Source organism: Solenopsis invicta, chromosome 6 (genome assembly GCF_016802725.1).
Source record: "Solenopsis invicta isolate M01_SB chromosome 6, UNIL_Sinv_3.0, whole genome shotgun sequence".
Classification (NCBI taxonomy): Eukaryota; Metazoa; Arthropoda; class Insecta; order Hymenoptera; family Formicidae; genus Solenopsis; species Solenopsis invicta.
In genome coordinates this window covers 8,465,134-8,483,509 of record NC_052669.1, presented here as the reverse complement: position 1 = coordinate 8,483,509, position 18,376 = coordinate 8,465,134, and the positions used below count along the sequence as shown (strand labels likewise).

General features: G+C 41.5%; 1 protein-coding gene across 1 annotated transcript in view; it reads right to left on the bottom strand.

Moving 5' to 3' along the window:
* LOC120358154 overlaps window positions 1–15,698 on the bottom strand; it is a 67,064-nt gene extending 51,366 nt beyond the window's left edge. The window contains exons 1-2 of the mRNA XM_039451064.1: window positions 15,044–15,698; window positions 14,779–14,816 (exon numbers count right to left, since the gene is read on the bottom strand). Of these exons, the coding sequence (XP_039306998.1) occupies window positions 14,779–14,816; window positions 15,044–15,126 (121 nt within the window). The 5' untranslated portion in view covers window positions 15,127–15,698. The remainder of the gene's footprint in view (window positions 1–14,778; window positions 14,817–15,043) is intronic.
* Between the last annotated feature and the right edge of the window lie 2,678 nt (window positions 15,699–18,376).

Here is an 18,376-nt window from a genome sequence, read left to right as displayed (position 1 = left end):
AAATTCAAAGTGCCGGGAAATGAGAATGAGAAAGAGGGACGAATTCTCCGGAGAACCCGCGCTCTTTGCCTGACTCCGTAAAAAGCATCTTCGCTCTAATATGCATTACGACTAACAATTTAAGACAGAAAAATACTTTCTCCTTACTTAAGCTACCTCCTCCTGGTCACGAAAATAAACTTGAGCTCATCAACCTCCAACGTTTTTTTTAATAGTCATATATGTAAAACTGTATGTAAACATGAGAATAAAGATAAATAAATATTAATATTATATATTCGCTGTATTTTAAACTTGTGAAAAAGATGATATATTTTTTTATTCGCTCTCGTTTGTCTATTTATATATAATAAAACATAACACACGAGATAAACGCGCAATGCGTATAATTACTAAATATAATACGTAGATCCATTCGATTTCATCTATTTAAATAAGTTTTTTCGCACGATTGATCGCTACGTAAGAACGGCCAGCAATTTGCAATATAACGCGTTTTGTCGTCCATCGCTACAACGGCCGAGCAATCTCCGGGGTGATTTCACGTGACGTGCATTTTGCCGCAGAGTATCGCGGCCGGTCGCAGATCCAAAAGGGTTGGATTCAAAGACTCGCCGGTGCTATTTCCGCGAAAATCATTCGTGAAGGATCTCCTTATCTCACTATGCAAGAAGAAAGAAGGAAGGAGATAGAAATTGACAATTCCTCTGGTCTCAACCTGCGAGAGCGACCCGCCCTCTCTCTTCTCCTCGCCCTTCTTCGTAAAGGTCTGAAAAGATGAGAAGCACGAGAAAGCAGAGAGGAGGCGAGAGGGAGAGGCACGACGAGTGTCCTAGCGTAGATAGAAGAGGAGCGAGAATTCGCGAAAGCTACACCGGAGCAAAGGAAAAATGTGTACGGAAGCCAGAAGACGAAGAGATAGACCTGGAAGGAAGAAGAAGACGACGAAGACGACGAAGAGGAGGAAGAAGAAGACGAAGCGCCCGTACAGTGTTTGTCCAGGAGGAACCGAAAGAGTAGCGAGTGTGTTCGTAGGGAACGCGGGCAGAGGGAGGGAGGGAGCGAACGAAAGGGTGGCCACCCCTCTCACCCGACAACCACCCACGTAGGTGGTGACTGTGTTGCAGAAGAGGCTGGAGGTGGGATGGCTCCGAGGCAGTCCTCTCTTAGAGCATTTCAATATATAGCGAGGGCCTTTGAGGTTGCGGGGTTCTGTAGGGGGAGCGAGACGAGAAGGGGGTACCCACCTCCGCGGTGCTACGGGGGTGGGTGGGGTGAGAGGCGCTATTGATTCTTCTTTTAATCTCGTCGCGACCCATCCCTCGTGCCGACGTAGGGGGAAGCGAGCGAAGGCGAAAGAAGGACCTAAGGGGCGGCGGGGCCGATCGTCCTCGGTCGAGGCGCGGACAAGGGGGACCGGCGGGGCTGAACCTTACTTATTTGAATGTGTCGTCGCGCGAGACAAAAACGACGGCGAATCCCTAAAATCGATGTGGCGAAGCACCGCCACTAACTCGACGTCGACGCCGCGCCGTCATCGACACTTGGCGGAATCGCAAGGACTCGATACGATGCGTGGCTCGCTCGCGCGAGGAGGCCTACGCGAATATATGTATATGCCAGAGAGTGAGAGAAAAAGATGGAGACACAAGTGCCTTCGAGATGATATTTATGTGTCTATTGATTGAGTGTCAGCACCAAGCAGCGCTGCCCGAAGCTGTTTCGATTCTCGCGGAGTCGAACGTGCCGAGAAAGTAAAGTTGAATATTTTAACAAATAATTCACCTTAGCTTGTATTTGTAAACATTTTTAGGATACAAATCATTGTAATTTTTACTTAAAAGGGTAAGAGAAGGAAATGATATAAGAAAGATTTTAAGTACTAAATGGTATTTAGCAGAATAGTAGGATATGACGATAAAAATAAAAATTTGTTGTACACATTGATGACTCTGGTAACATAAAATTTTAATAAATCAATTTAGTTTTTAATAATATTTGTCGTATTTTTCAGAATAAAAAAAATGGTTGTACTTTCGTCCCGCGTATTACAAATTTAGACATCATTATTACAGAAAGAGAGAGAGAGATGTAACGACACGCTGTAAAACGAAATCGCGATATCCGTCCCGATTTTCGTAAGCGTAACGGCAGTCGCTGCCTGCTAGCAACAGATCCTTAAAGCATGGGCGTGTCGCACGTGCCAGCGGGGCATTAAAAGTCCATAAGTATGGGCCGCATGCAGCGTATAAAAATTCAGGAAACGCAATAAGCGCAACGAAATAAAGTCGCGCAGTTTCTTCCGTTATCCGTTATACGTCGCCTCCGCCGATAACCCCCGCTGTTGCGGCACTCCTGAGCGCACCACCCCATCCTCGCTTCGCCCGACAGTGTGCCAGGAAGACTCTGCACCCTTAATAGAAACAGAGAGAGGAAGACTGGGCGATACGAGGAGCAACGAGAGGCAAGGGAAGCAGGGAGGATGGAAAAATCAGCCCCGCGACCGGAGCAGTCAGGGAGCAGCGACTGAAACGACGACGGTGGAAAACGACGGGGGTAGTCACCCTATTTTTTTTAGCCCGGCTGGGGTAAGATATTGATTTTTTTATTTTATAATTAGGGGTTCGCACCCCACTTGGCTGCCAGAAAAACACGTCACCCTGCAAAGAGCGCCTTCACTACGAAAACTCGCCTCTCTACCGCAACACCCTCGTATGCTTCACAAGCATGCCGCCCTGTATGCGTACGTTGCCAAAGTGCTCACGTACTTCGCACTGGAACATCATCGAAAGCCAATATATTCCAAAGTCGCGACGCAATTTTCACATTTCTCTTGACAATTTCTCGCGCGCCTGCTCCAATGCACAGTCTTGCTCAGTTTCTTGCTACACGTTAATGATTTTTTAATCGCGTTTGTTTTATTACAGTCTTTACATAGCTAAATCAGATTCTATTTTAAAGATATTACAAATATCATTTATACATATCAAAATTATCGAGAAAACATTAAAAAACAATATTATTTTTGAAAAATAAATGTTGCTTTTCAACAAAATAGTATTTAGAGAACGAGTCATATTATTACGAAGATATTACGCAAATTGCATTATTTTTATATAAATTGCAGGTTTTTAGGTTACGTTCTATGAGCATACACGTATAATATTCCTATTATTGTCTAAATAAATTTATTTTCTATATCGAGATCAATAACGTGGCACGTCACGAACGCTCTCACGCAACATCAATGATTTCGCAGGAAGATACGGCACGCTGCGCATTGGATTAAATTGAAATCGCAATCCCGTGCATTTCCCCGGCGACATATACGTTTTGCTCATCGATCTACATATAATCTACATCGTTTCCGATTTGCTGAATTAAAAAAAAAGCCTTGATATAGTAACACGTTGATCCTATAAATTTCAGCGTTAATCCGGCGTATACTCTAACTTGCATAATATATCTGATCAATATTTCAATCTTTAAAAATTAATCAAATTGCTTTATTAAAAAGCAATCATTGACATACTCGTTTAATTAAAGATAAACAAAATATAATTATTATTTTTATTAAACGCGTTGAAATAATCTATTCGCCATTTTGCAAAAAAAAAAGAAAAGAAAAGGAAAGAAAAAACAATAGCACTCATTGCGAGTCGTTTCAAACTGAAATCACGTCCAAAAGTATCCCGAAACACACGCGCACCCCATCTGCTCGAGTAACCGTCACTTCCGATTCCCTTCAAAAAAATCAAAGGCATCTCCGTAAAAGTCGTGAGCACAGCACCCCAAAGAGGGAAGAGGAGACCGCTGGAAATCACGGCACACCAGGCCTCGCTAACTCTCTCTCTTTCTCTCTCTTTTTCTCTGTTTCTCTTTTTCTGCCTCAGACTCGTTCGTTTCTCCATACGAGATTCCAGGATTCGTAGAATTTCCACCGAGAGGGTGGCATGGGTCGCCGGGTGGGTGGCAGGGCTCGTCGGCGATGACGATGGGGTGAGTTCACTCGCGAGGCCGGAGGCCGCCGACGAGGTATGGGAGATTGCAGCAACCCTGCAAAGTACAAAGAGGCGGCATAGGCGCCCCTCCCCCCTGCCCTCCACCATCCTTTCCCCCTTCCGCTCCTCAGACCATCCCCTAGTTTCCTCTCGCGCACACCCTTCGCTCCGTTTCTTCTCTCTCTCTCTCTTACTTTTTACATCACGAGAACTCCGTCGGGCTCTTTTCGCCCCTCCTCGTCATTCCTCGTCGTTGGAGGTGACAATTCCTCATCTGCCTCCGCTCACACCTCCGGCTGATTCCTTTGCAACCCCCTCTAGCAAACACCTACGCACACGTACATGCACACACGTTCATACACATGCTCACGTGCTCGCTCGCGCGGGAGGGTGGGTAACCCACACCAACACGAGCATACCTAACGAGTCGGCTTGTCACACACAGAGTATAATATGCAAAGACCCGCCTCCAGGTTGCCATGGAAACTTGGGAGCTGGTGCGAGAGGTGCCCGGCGAAGGGAGGAGAGGTCGAAGCGGCGAACGTGGAGTGAAGAGAAGGAGGTTCGAGGGAACGGAGGGTGGAAGCAGACACTCTTGGAAATTTGTATAACTACCCCCAGGGGCGGCCAGAGGCGGTGGGTGAGTAGGAGGGTGCAGGGGGGTAACTGAGTGTAGAGAAGGCGGGGGCACACACATCGATCCGGGAAACCACCCCGCGCCCAGGGCTCCTTCGTCATCTCTCAGAGCTACTGCCACCCGTCCACCACCTTGCTCTCGCTCTTCCATCCCCCCGTTCCCTTGCCACCCCCTCGCGCCGCCCTCTCTTTCACGGGCAACTTTCTGCGTGCCTGCAATGCTCCCTGTGTCGAGTGTTTATGTCGTCGTTGGCGTTAAAACCGCCGGCTTTCCTAAAGTTCGATGCACCTCGGACAAGAGATGCTCCCTGTCCTCCTCAAGTGCAAATTAAACGAACGAGTGCATTCCCGCGCAAAGAGACAATCTGCTTTATTGCCAATCGCAAGACCAAGAATCTTCCTGAATTATTTGTCTAATATAGTGTGTGTGTGGTAATACCGTAAATAATATAGTTTGTTTCATATTTGAGAAGAAAAGCCATATTTCACAATTTTAAAATAATCTATGTATAACATATAATTAGCGATACTGTGTATCTTATTAATTAAATTTGATTCCCATCCCATTGTTAGAGCAACATAATATTGTATATTATGCCAATAAATTATAATTATAACATTGTATTAAATTAATTAATTAATAATTGCATTTTTAATTTTTTTCAATAATTACCTTCGATACTTCTTTCAAATTGAAATATGAGAAATTCAATCACGAAACATTTTGTGTGTCATAAATTCTAATAATAAATTGCGATGAGATATTTAAGCGATTAGTTTTAATATGGAAAAGAAAATATTTCACTTGCCGCAGCTTTTTATCAACAAATATGTATTACCTTGATGCTCAATTAAGGTGTATAAAATATGAGTGTGTGCATTATTAGCGATAAAAATCAATTATTCATGTAAAATCATCAAACACGAGCGGTTTCAAGCAATGCTTGATTTCGCATTGTGACTAAAGAGGCCCATTTATTAAGATATGTAGTGTCGAATGAAGAAGATGAGACTTTATTCTTAACAAGAATCTCAAGATCGTAGTAGTTCATTTGCCGAATGATAAATCCGCATCGTATGAACTCGTAATAACTTCGCTACAAGGATAGATTGCTCTCATATCTCAACAATTGTAGCGGAGCCATACATTATTTAACGCAAACATTATGCAAGGATTCTAGTTACAATCGGTAATTGTAGTCCCACCAAGACAGTCTTCGATCATGTGAGCCCGGGCAGCCCTGGGCAAGAAATTCTTCTTTATTGAATTGCTTTTGCTGCTCTCTCGAAAATAGACGTATAAATCACGCCGTGAGAGCGTGAAAACGATCCGTGGATGCTTCTATTTCGTTCGCAACCGCTATGTTGTACAGTTTTTCGATGATAGCTCGATTTCTTATACATCGAAAATTTACCGTTTCTTTTATTATCGTCGGAAGAATTATTAAATCAGAGCTATTTCTCATTAAAATCTTCTGCAATTACCTGCCATAAATAAGAAAAGTATCCAAGTGCCGCCATAAAAATGAGAAATTTCAAAATAATGTGCTTTTTGTTTGTGTGTGTATAACTACCCCCATATATATATATATATATATATACATATATAAGCACCAATAGAATTATAAACAAATATAATTTTTAAAAAATCAACAAGTTTAATGAATGTTAGCAACTAATTTAAAATATTTACCTTATGAATTATATTAAATTTAATTTAAAAAGAATATTTTAATATACTATGAAATATATTCTTTTTATTATATTATGTAAAAAAATACAGTCTTATTCTTAAAAAATATGCAAGTACGGAAGCTGTCATAAATTTGTTTAAAATGCAGGCACAAGTATAAATTTCTCCTAATAATAATGGCTAAATTTTTAAGAATATAATATTAAACGTACACAGTATTGAAAATTAGAATAGATGCGAATAGACGCAACCTCACGAAACAATAATAAAATTCGTCAATCTACCAATCTATATAGCACATTAAAATAGCACATTAAAATTAATTCGTCTGACCTAGAAAACTGACACGGCGCAACCGCGAGACACAACTATCAAACGGGTCCATCCAAGAGCTCCAGGAAGTCTAGCACTACGTAGCACGACCTCGGGAAGAGACTGGGTACCATCGATCCCCCCGACCTCTCATAATCCGCACGCCGAGCGGTAGATATCCGCGCGGCGGCATTCGCGATCGCTCGCGGCGAATCCTGACCGCGGATATACACCAGGGTGATTCTAATCGAATTAACTGAACTTTCACCCGACTCCCCCACGGTCGTCCGACGACCGCGCGGTCCCTGGCAATTACGACGGAATCCGTGTACTTTCTGTCTGCGCTTCTCACCGTCTTTTCCATCTGTCCGTTCATCTCTGCCTCTTTTACATGCCGTAGACATGGACCGCGATGATTTCTTCGGCGGTGTAACCAGCATCTATTTATCGCGTGTTAAAGCGGATCATCGCGAAACAGGCAATAAGTTGCCACTAATGAGGAGGATACGTATTCATTAGGGTCATGACGGTTGTGCAAGCGACGTTGCACGTTGCATCTACAAAAGTTATGGGCTAATGTCTAACGCGCGGTAGATAGTAATGTTGACTAATTGGAGAGAGCCTGCTAACGCGATCAGGAAATCGCAAGTTGAACGGTTAATTCGTGATTAATCAATCTGCAAAGTAGTTTCTTTCGCGATAAAATTTTGAGCTGGAAATAGAACTGAAAATGCTCGATGTGTTTTTACTTATGAACAAATTGCATAAGCATTACATAGATGAACAGATAAAGGATGAGAAGCATAAATGGCTCTTGCTCGCCTTCCGCCTCAACGGATAAATGCACTTGATAAATGTACTTGTTGCGTGTTTGACGCAACGGAAGAACATTGGATTACGGCGCGCGTGCAGGCGGATCGACGCGGCTAATTTGGATCGTGCGTAACAAATTTTAAACAATTAAACTCTCTTAAGTAGCGGAGAGTACAAGTAGAGCCCTGTGGAAAGCACAAAAGAAGGAGACGCGAAAAGAATAGCGTTGCCACGCGTTACCACGACGCGTTGCCATCGCTCTGTAGCGAACGTATTCCACTGACCGTGGCCGAGCGCCGTGGTCATAATCATCATAACGATAATTACGTAGGTAAATGCGGCTGCGGACGAAGCGGAGAAGAGAGGAGAGAGAGACGAGGACGGGACCCGATTCCTCCGCCGACCAGCTGCCTCATTCGATCCTTCGCTAATTATCGTCGTAAGCATCGAGTTAATTGCTACACTCGCTCTCGCCCGGCGGTTGTTCGATCGGTCCCGCTTTTTCAACCCTCTGCTCATCTCGCTCCTTCTCTCTTTATCTCTCGTCCACGCTACTCCACCGTGTGCACGAATGGCTCCACCGACGATTTCTCGCCGTGCCGCGCGAACCGTGGAAGTGTAACGTGGGACCACGTGGCTCGCTTTACAGAAGTCGGGATCCTCGTTGCGCGCAAGAGAGAGACGCTTTCTCCCCTCTTCTTCCTCGAAGACACCTCCATTATTCCTACGTTATGCTTTGCACCATCTTACGAGGTTCTATATAAATCCAAATATTTTCAAAACTAGTTAAGACAATGACTAATCTAGTTGTTGTGTACACTAATTATGTATATCAAGCTCGCAAAAACATTCCTCCCGCGTGGTTTTAAAAACATTCCCGAGTGTCCAGTTTTTTGTTTTAACACGCTGCTGCGCGACTTTAGAGAAGGAATCGAATTCTGGCTCAATGCCAATGTGATTCTTGCGCATATCATGTTTATGAAATTCAGAAATATAGGTATTTTCTCTGAAAGCGTCTTTAGATAAGCGCGCAGACATAATATCAAAGCTATTACGTTTAAATATAAAACTAGGTGATACAGAAATTAGTATATGTTTCATGTATGTAATTATTCTATTCTGTCACCCTTTCCACAGCCGATGAATAAATGTATACGTAATCTATATCAAATTATACACAAACTAAATTTGACAATATTGTAGTAGTTAATATGAAAAGTCGCATCGATAAATAGATGTAATGAAGAAACCTCGTGTCTATTAATAATCTCGCATAAGACATTTTTACATGAAGAATTTTACTTCTCTGGAATGTTCCTCGCACGTGAGCCGCAAAATACGTAATACATCGTAAAGACGTTATTACGTAAATGCATTACAAAAGTTCGAAAAATGTGCATGGGCGTTCAATTGCCATGCGCCAGCCGCAGCAAAGTCCGAATTGCAATTGGTTGTAATTGCGATGAGCGCGCGTTCCAGAAAGAGTCGGCGCGACCCAAATCCTCGAGACACATCCATCCGAACGACGCGGCGCGGCGACGGCATACCTGCGTGATCTCTCTAATTCGAGGTCGCGCGGGGCGCGAATCCAAATGGGCCGAAACGAGCGGAGCGCGCGCGGTGGCGCGCAAAAATGCACGACGCGGGAGGGAGAGCGGGGGAAGATTACAATGTTACCGTACGGTAGAACGTGGAATTGCAGAATCACGAGACGGCGGGAAAGAAGAGGGAGACGGAGGAGGAGAAGGAGAGGAGAGGCGAGAGAAGAAGCGGAGCGAGGGAAAGAGTAGTACGTGTGGTGTGTGCGTGGCGTGGGTGGAGACTGCCCCACGAAGCCCTACGGGCAGAATTATCATACCCACACATACGTACGTACATAGCGGAGCGAGGAGCGGGGCCTGATCTAATCACACTCCCATATACATAAAATAACCGCTCTACGGGGCCCTATGGGGCACACACCGTGGCCGAGCTCGGGGTGGCGAGGGCACGAGCGAGACCGAGATAGCCAGAGACGGAGAGCGAGAGAGGCGGATTGTTTTCAGCTGGGACTCAAGTATAAATTGGCCAATTATTCGGAAATAAGGTAATTATATAAGAAGGGAGTGATCTCCGATCGCGCGGACTCTCTCTCGAAGGAGAAGGAGATGAGGGTTAGCGCGGCGCGGAAGGAGGAGAGGCAGCACGAAGGGGATGAGAGTATAGAGGGGGGAGGGATAGGGGAGAAGGGAGGAATCGAAGAGAGAAATCAAAGGCGATTATCTGCCTATGAGGTAGGAATCGTCGGCTGGCGTTGCTTCGTTCGCTCTCTAAGAATTACTCGCCGTTGGGCCCGGTCATTGCCAGCGGTGCAAAAGCGCTCGATGCCGAGGCAGATGTTTTTTCTAAATGGAGACGAATTAGAGCCGATAAATAACGATCGATCGATCGTGCCCGCGACGCCGCCGCCGCCGCGCCGTAACGCCGCGAGAGCGAAAGAGCGCGCGCGGAAGGGAGCCAGCTCCAAAAAAGTGCGCGGTTTTAAGTAAAACTTTCGAATCGACAGGTGTCGGATGATCTTTCGCGGTGATCCCTCTCGTAGATGGACCTAAAAGGGTCTTTCCTGTTTCGTAAGCTAAATTCGTGGAAGAATCTTCAGGCTGCACAATTTTTGAACAAGTCAAAACGTAACGAGAAGTCAATGACTTTAAAGCTGATGTACTCTCTTGATTACAATTTTTTCTTACAATTTTTTTTTTAAGAAAAAGCAAAAAATTGTAATCGATAATAAATTATGGGTGATTACACTGACATTCTAATTGTCAAAATTAGATAAAAATAATACACGCAGCGGAAATGACCGAGCACGAGCGATCACATCGCCGAAAGGAAAGAAGTAAGAAGGAGAGAAAGAGACATGAGACATTATCCCAATTACACATACGAGCGTTAATCGCTATCGTGAATCCATATAAAGGCGCCCCCGCGCCGAAGCATTAACATTCCGAAAAACCGGTGATTCTCGCCGACGGTACCGACGAGAGAGGTAGGTCCAAGAGGAAAGGATGCCTCTATAACTACGAGATACACTCAGCGGCCCTCGCTCTCTGTATATACGAGCGCTAGTTGCCGGCATAAGAGCTGCTCAGCTGGCTATTAAGGGCTGCGTGGTGGCCCGAGGCCGGAATTAGCATACCCTCGAACCGAACTCCACCTCCGCACCGATATCTCGGTTGCACGAGGAGGAATATAACTTAAGTTCAAGCGGATATTATGCCACCATTCTTCCCTCCCCGTAATCTGGCCCCCTTAACCATATAGCTAGATGTGCATCGGCTGCACCATAAGAGTCGATAGAGGGGGCGGTTGAGAGAAAAAAAAAGAGGAGTAAGAGGGAAGAATCCAAGGGGGGTGAGCCTGGAGGAAGGTGGATGCGGAGGTCGCCTTCGTTATCGGCACCGATCTCTTTTAATTGTAATTATATGCAGTCCAGTGCGCGCGATAAGTATCGAAGCTAAGAGTAAGACCCCAATGGGTCCTGGATATTAGTCCCACCCAAGCGCGTGCCATTGACGCCCATAGGAACCGTCGAGCTTTCTACCAACGCGACGCATTAAAGCCAAATCCGATCGCGACACCTTTTGCACGAGATTCATCCGCATAAAATTACGAAACGCATCTCCGAACAAGTCGCAAAGTTAATCTGATTACGTAATTGTTAAATATTGCATCATAGATAAGATCTTTTCGAGAAAATCATTTTTTCGCAATTTTTTGGAAAATTTGTCAAAGAGAAATAAAATTTATTTGAATTACAATTCTCTCTCTCTTTCTTACCCTCTCATAAAACCGAGTTTCGCATTATATTAAATTAAAAAAATGAAAAAAGTAGCCACTTAACTAAATTATCGCTAAGGAAATATCAACCTTCAATTATATCAAGAATGTATAGAGAAAGACTGGCGTTATAGAAATACCCTGTATTTATTGAATTTAGTGAATTAAAAGCCATAAGCTTTTGATGAAACTCCCCATTTTTGGCAGATGCGACGCAATAATATTGATCTGCATTTCTAAGAATTAAAAGTAGGACGCGTATAGTTGTTCAGAACGTTGTGCTATAAAGTCAAATTTTAGCGTGTAGAAGATCCGATTCCGCGCCGCGGGCGACGAATTTCCGGCGCATCTAATTTCGCCTCGAATATCAAATTATAGTCGTTTTTAAGGCACCATTGTACAGCCCGGCATTTATTTTTGTAACTCTGTTTCCAGAATAGGCCAAGTACAGTTTGCCTGCAATCTGCTCTACGATCTTTCTAACTAAGCGGCCTGTCATTAAAGAAGAAATACGAAAGCTGATATCTATAATGGCAAAAGACTGTCGAAATCTTACACATCTAATTGTTTGCAGCTTCTTGGAATCCAGTTTAAACATATGAGAAATATGGTTTTTAATTTCCGTAATCATTTCATCATTGATTTCAAAAATCCTTGTCAAATATTAACACGTTACACCATTACTATACAAAAGACAGTCAACTTCGTAAAAAATTTTCAATATGCCAAACACGTTCTTTTTTATAATTTACTCTTCTTATCCTAAAATAGATTAAAATATTATTTCAAAAATTTGTCATTCAAATTGAATAACAAACTGCTTTCGGAAAAAGTATTCTACGAATGATACAGCAAGCAATATGTTCGATCTGTTATATCTTATAGCTCTCAAATGTTCAAGTAGAAACTTTGCAGCACGATTGACGGATTAAATATTAAAATGGTTATATCGTGAAGCATTAAGAAATCAATGAACATTTCAGAATAACAGCTTCGTACCTGAGCATTTTACTACCGCTTTCAGGAATTTCCTGCCAGCCAGAAAATTCTTTTACGGCACCTTTTCCGTAAGGTAGGAAACCGGATACGATTAATCCGGGCCCAGCGGGCCCCGATGATATTATGGCTGATAATTGGTCGTTCAGGGATCTCTCGAGAACTGGATGGCGGAGGAAGGAACAAGCGGTGGAGAGGAAGAAAGGAGGGAGGCAACTAGCGAGATAACACGGAGCACAACTTTGCTCGGCCAACCCATAACTAAGCTGCGCCTTATTTAAGGCATTATAAGGGCTCTAATTAATACAATGTGGGGGTAGGCGAGATTTTTTTTACGAGGCCGCGGGTTTCGTTTTATCGCCAATTAAATGTACCACGGAGAAGATCAGAGAAGGAGAAAATGGGAGGGAGGGGAGGAGAGGATAGAAAAGAGGAACGAGTGAGGCACTACACCGGAATAAGAGTGAAAAAACGGAAATATAAAAGCAATGAACGAGAAGGACAGATAATGCGGATACAAAAGGCTACACGACCAACACTCGTAAACTCGAAACACTCCAGATGATTTCAGTTATACTTTTTTTCCGAGCTTTATCCTTTCACCACGCATTTAGTCCTAAATAAGGCGATCTAATTACAAGCCTGTGTTTACAGCAAACTCGTAAAGCACATTGTATCAGCAAAACTTAATTCTCTTAAAGCTTAACTAATTTCTTCTAACACACTTGTTTTACAAAAATTAATTTTCGCATAAATATACATGATATACGATAAATATTAAAAACTTTATACAATATTTTCATTAAAAGCGTTAACATGTTACTTATTAATTTTATTTTATTTCATTAACTATATTGCAAACTAAAAAAAATTAGAAATTTGATTAATGCACTTGATAATAAAAAATGCATTAATCAAAAAGATAATAGAAAATTATTAACAGTCTCATGATATTCTGTGTTTTCTGAAAATTATTTCGTTCTTTATTTATATAAAATATAGGCGGACAATGTTTAAATCAATGAAAAATGCAAGACACGATAAAAAATAAATTTAAAATTTGAAATAAATCTAAGCAGCATTAAAGAAACGACAATTGCTCGTAGATATCACAAAACAATGTAATTCCTGTTTCTTATCGATTTTTTTAAATACATAAATTATGCAAAATATCTGTTACAATAAATAATCAGTACCTATATATGCCTAAGGCGATACTGGCTAATTCAAGTGTTAGACGCACAGTTATCAAAGCAAAAGAGATTCGAGTTTAATATCCGGAATTGTTATTCTGTACATATGAGAATAGAAATTTTAAGTGGGAAAATAATGTGAAGTTGACTAATCGCTCTGATAATCGCAAAATGTTCATAAGAAATAATAGCGCTTTCTCCTAGCACTTGTCGCGACCGCGTTTCGATGAGTAATGCAACGCACACGGAACGGTTCACTACTATCTATCGGCTGAAGTGTGGCGTAAGAATAGTAGTGCGGCAACCTTTTGTAAACACAGTGCGCTGCACGTTACAATAACAGATACCAAGACATGCTAATAGTATTGTTATTCCATAAAATATATAACGCTTTATGAAATAAAATTACGTCGAATATTTTACAACGAATTAATATCGATTTTTTGTTTTGTTTTGTAGATTTATTAATCGTTTAAAATAATAGTTAAATTTATTCCATTGAAAGACCATTTAGGAAAAGCAATGTCTTTATTTCAATTCTAAGTATAATTTTAGTAAATTAAGAAAAACGGATAAAGTTAAGATGCGCAACGCTAAATTGCTTAACAACGATTTAATTAGATTTTTTTATTTGTTGTAATCATAATAAATATAATTAATTCAAACCATGTAATTTCAATTTTTATAGATAAAAATGTAAAAGCATTTATAAAAAATTTAAGTGAATGCTTTTTCGACTAAAATTTTTTCCTTCAAATTTTTTCTTTTCAAATAATAAATTTAACAATTTTCTTTAATAAATATACCTATATTAATATACCTATATTAAACTGTCAATGACAGAAAGAATGATTCATATGTAATAGTTGAAATTTGCTTGTCTATAACATAATTATACATAAATCAATCAAGTTGAAGTAAATTCTGTTATTAATTAAGATTTTCAAATAACAATTTAACACTTTTATTTTAAAATACTCTTTTAGTAGAATGAAATTATCTTCTTCTTCTCGTTTCCTGCTCGCTATTCTGAGCATAGGAAACCATCGACCAGCTCCTTATACAGTTCTCAATCAGAGGCAACCTGGAAAAGTTCTTCTACATTCAATTCGAAATGGAATTATAATAATTCTTAATCAAATTATTAAAAATTGATTGTAAAAGAAAACTGACCGTACCACTGATACTCAAAAATTAGCAAAAAATTAGCAAATAATTTTAGCGTAGCGCATCTCAATTTTAAAGACTAATCTCTGGATCTCTATCAATATATTGAACAGAGATTCATTACTAGATGAAAATATAATTTGCCACTCACCAACACACAGTGCGAACAGCGGAGTTTTCAACGTTAACCTGTAAAACACAAATAAAAATGATTCACATTTTAAGAGCGTCCGCAATAATTAATATTGTAAAAACTAATTACGTTACATTGAGTATGTATTAAACTTTTACAAGTCTAAATTATTAATTATAATTTTACAAAAATCTCTGTCTTCTAAATAGACTTTTAAAAAATTCAACAAACGAGTCCTGTTAAAGTAATTTAATATATACATATAAATTATGTACTCGTTTACCTCGTAGTTGCTCCGCCGTTGCACGATGCCTCCCAGGTCCTCCTCCTCCTCTCTTGTTCCTTTTTTATGGCACAAGCACTCATTTAAGAAAACACTACTACTTATGATCAGCAATAATCACCTCGATACGACAATCGCGCGACAGCCTGGACGGCATTTCCATACACAACGCGCAGTTCATTAGATTACGACAACGAGAAGTTAACGCAAAACGACGAAAACATTATCCGCGTCACCCGTTACCCGCGACGCTATCGGGGAAATTAACACGACAAACGACGAGACGAATCTCGAGCACCAAGGGATCGCCTTCACGTCGCGCCGCGCGGTGTAACATAACCTCTTAACTGCTTGGTCGCAGTGGTTATTAACACACGCGCGTCTCCGGACGATTATTATGTCCGCCTTCTAACATACCTTTGATATTAAGATCGCGCAGCATCTTGCGCTTGCACGACACTTTCGATATGCGCGATGCGCAATTTATTATGACGCGACAACGGGAAATTTACGCGAAACGACAAACGCTATTCGCGAGCTACGATTTGCCTCACTCGGTACCTGACGTTGGCCGACGGACGACTCTCGAACGTTGGGCATCCACAGCCACCTTCACGCGATACACAACCGTTGGGCTGGTTGGCCACGATAGAGCATTGTTGTTAACGCATAACACACGCGTGCCTCCGGACGATTGATATGTCCGCGTTCTCACTGATAAGCGTATGAATTGAGACCGAAAACAAACATCTGCGAATCGAAATATGCGATCGACCGACTGCCGATGGATCACTGATGCCAGTGATGCCTTGCTCTCGCGACGAACTTCGGTGGAATGGACTCACGATACTCGTGGTCTAACAACAGATTGCCAGTACAGTGGTGAGTACGACGACAATCAACTTTATATGTATGAAGATCGCACGACATCTTGCACGATACTTCCGATGTCGACCGACGCGTAGTTTATTAGCGCCATTAGCAATCATTGCGGTCATTTTCATGTGCGACTAACGCTCCCTAGTAAACTAGATGGCGCCGCAATAGTACTAGATGATTACGCTGCTCACGTAAAGATGACCGCACTGATTACTAATGGCGTTAATACACCGGTCGACTTCGGAAGTATCGTGCAAGCGGTGCAAGATGCCGTGCGATTTTTATACTATAAAGGTGATTGTCGTCGTACTCACTATTATACCGGCAATCTGTTAGATCGCGAATTTCGTGAGAGTCCGTTCGACCGGAGCTCGTCGCGCGACCATCGGCGTCAGTGATCCGTCTGCAGTCGGTCGATCACATTATTCAACCTGCGGCTGTTTGTTTTTGGTCTTGATCCGTATGTTTACAAGCGTACGTGAGAACGCGGACATAATAATCGTCCGGAGACACGCGTGTGTTGTGTGTTAACAACAGCTGCGGCCACCGGACCAAAGATCATGTCGCTCGTCGCGGCGAGATCCGCGAAATGAAGGTATCGCATGAAGGCGTCCGCGCGTACCTATCGTTCGAGAATCGTCCGTCGGCCAACGTCATTGCTGTTGGGTGCCGAGTGAGGCGGATCGCAGTTCGCCTGCCATTTCGCGTCAATTTCCCGTTGTCGCGACATAATAAATCGCGCATCGCGCACATCGGAAGTACCTGGCAAGTACAAGACGCCGCGCGATCTTTATATCGCGAAATGATTAGCACCGTATGTACCGGCAACTTGTTAGATTGCGAATTTCATTCGATCGAAGCTCGTCGACCGTCGACAAGCGCGAGCGACGGAGTCAATGATCCATTTGTCATCGGTTCAATCACATTATTCAATCCGCGGCTATTTGTTTTCGGTCTCAATTTGTATGTTTACAAGCGTACGTGAGAACGCCAACATAATAATCGTCTGGAGACGCACGTACGTGTATTAGCAACGGCTACGATTAAGCGGTCGAGAGGTTAGGTTATGTTACACCGCGCGGCGCGACGTGAAGGCGATCTCCTGGTGCTCGAGATTCGTCGTCTCGTCGACTGTCGCGTTAATTTCCCGATAGTGTCGCGGGTGACAGGTGACGCGGATAATGTTTTCGTCGTTTCGCGTTAACTTCCCGTTGTCGTAATCTAATGAACTGCGCGTTGTGCCTGGGAATGCCGTCCAGGATGTCGCGCGATTGTCATATCGAGGTGATTATTGCTGACCATAAGTAGTAGTGTTTTTTTAAGTGAAGTGCCGATGCCATAAAAAAGCAACAAGCAGGAACAAGAGAGGAGGAGGAGGAGGACCTGGGAGGCATCGTGCAACGGCGGAGCAACCACGAGGTAAACGAGTACATAATTTATATGTATATATTAAATTACTTTAACAGGACTCGTTTGTCGAATTTTTTTAAAAGTCTGTTTAGGAGATAGAAATTTTTGTAAAATTATATTTATTTCATTAATAATTTGGACTTGAAAAAGTTTAATAAAAACTTAATGTAACGTAATCAGTTTTTACAATATTAATTACTGCGGACGCTCTTGTGAGTGAATGTGAATTATATTTATTTGTGTTTTACAGGTCAATGTTAAAAACTCCGCTGCTGCGCATCGTGTGTCGGTGAGTGCAAAATTATATTTTAATTTAGTAATGAATTTCTGTTGATTATATTGATAGAGATTCATTGCTCTTTAAAATGGAAGTGCGCTACGCTAGATTAATATCAATAATTAATTTTGGGAAGTATTTTTATCTAACTATTGCACATAAATATACACCTCAGTATGTAAAATTTGAAACTTGCTATATTAATCTGCTAGCGTATTTTGATGAATGTTACGGTTGTGAAAACGTTCACAAACCATAGTTTGCTTGTCTAAAATTTGTACAATAAACATAGAGCGTATAAAAAAATATTTCTATACACTTTTTGCCAAGCGCTTACAACCGCAAAATTTTCAGAAAGTTGAGAGTATTATGAGATATTTTTCAGTGTAAAAAAATATTATATAAATAATATAGAAATTATATAAAATAATCTACACTTTTCAAATACATTATAACTTTTGAGTTCAAATTAAATTAAATTAAATTTTTGAATTTATTAGTTATTTACAAAATAGTGAAATAAAATGTAGTAAGAATGTACGTCTGTTGAGCTGGCACAGCCATTTCATTACAATCAAGTGCTCATATAGGAATTATTTGCAATTTTTTTGCAAATTTGTAAAAAAATTAGCAAAAAAAATAGCACTGCAAAAGTACGTATGTGTTTTTTAATTTCCTTCTTTTTTCTTAATGGCTGTACTAACTTTAATTTTAATCCAGCACAGCCATTGTTTTTAGCGAAAAGGCTGGAGCAAAAAAATCGTAAA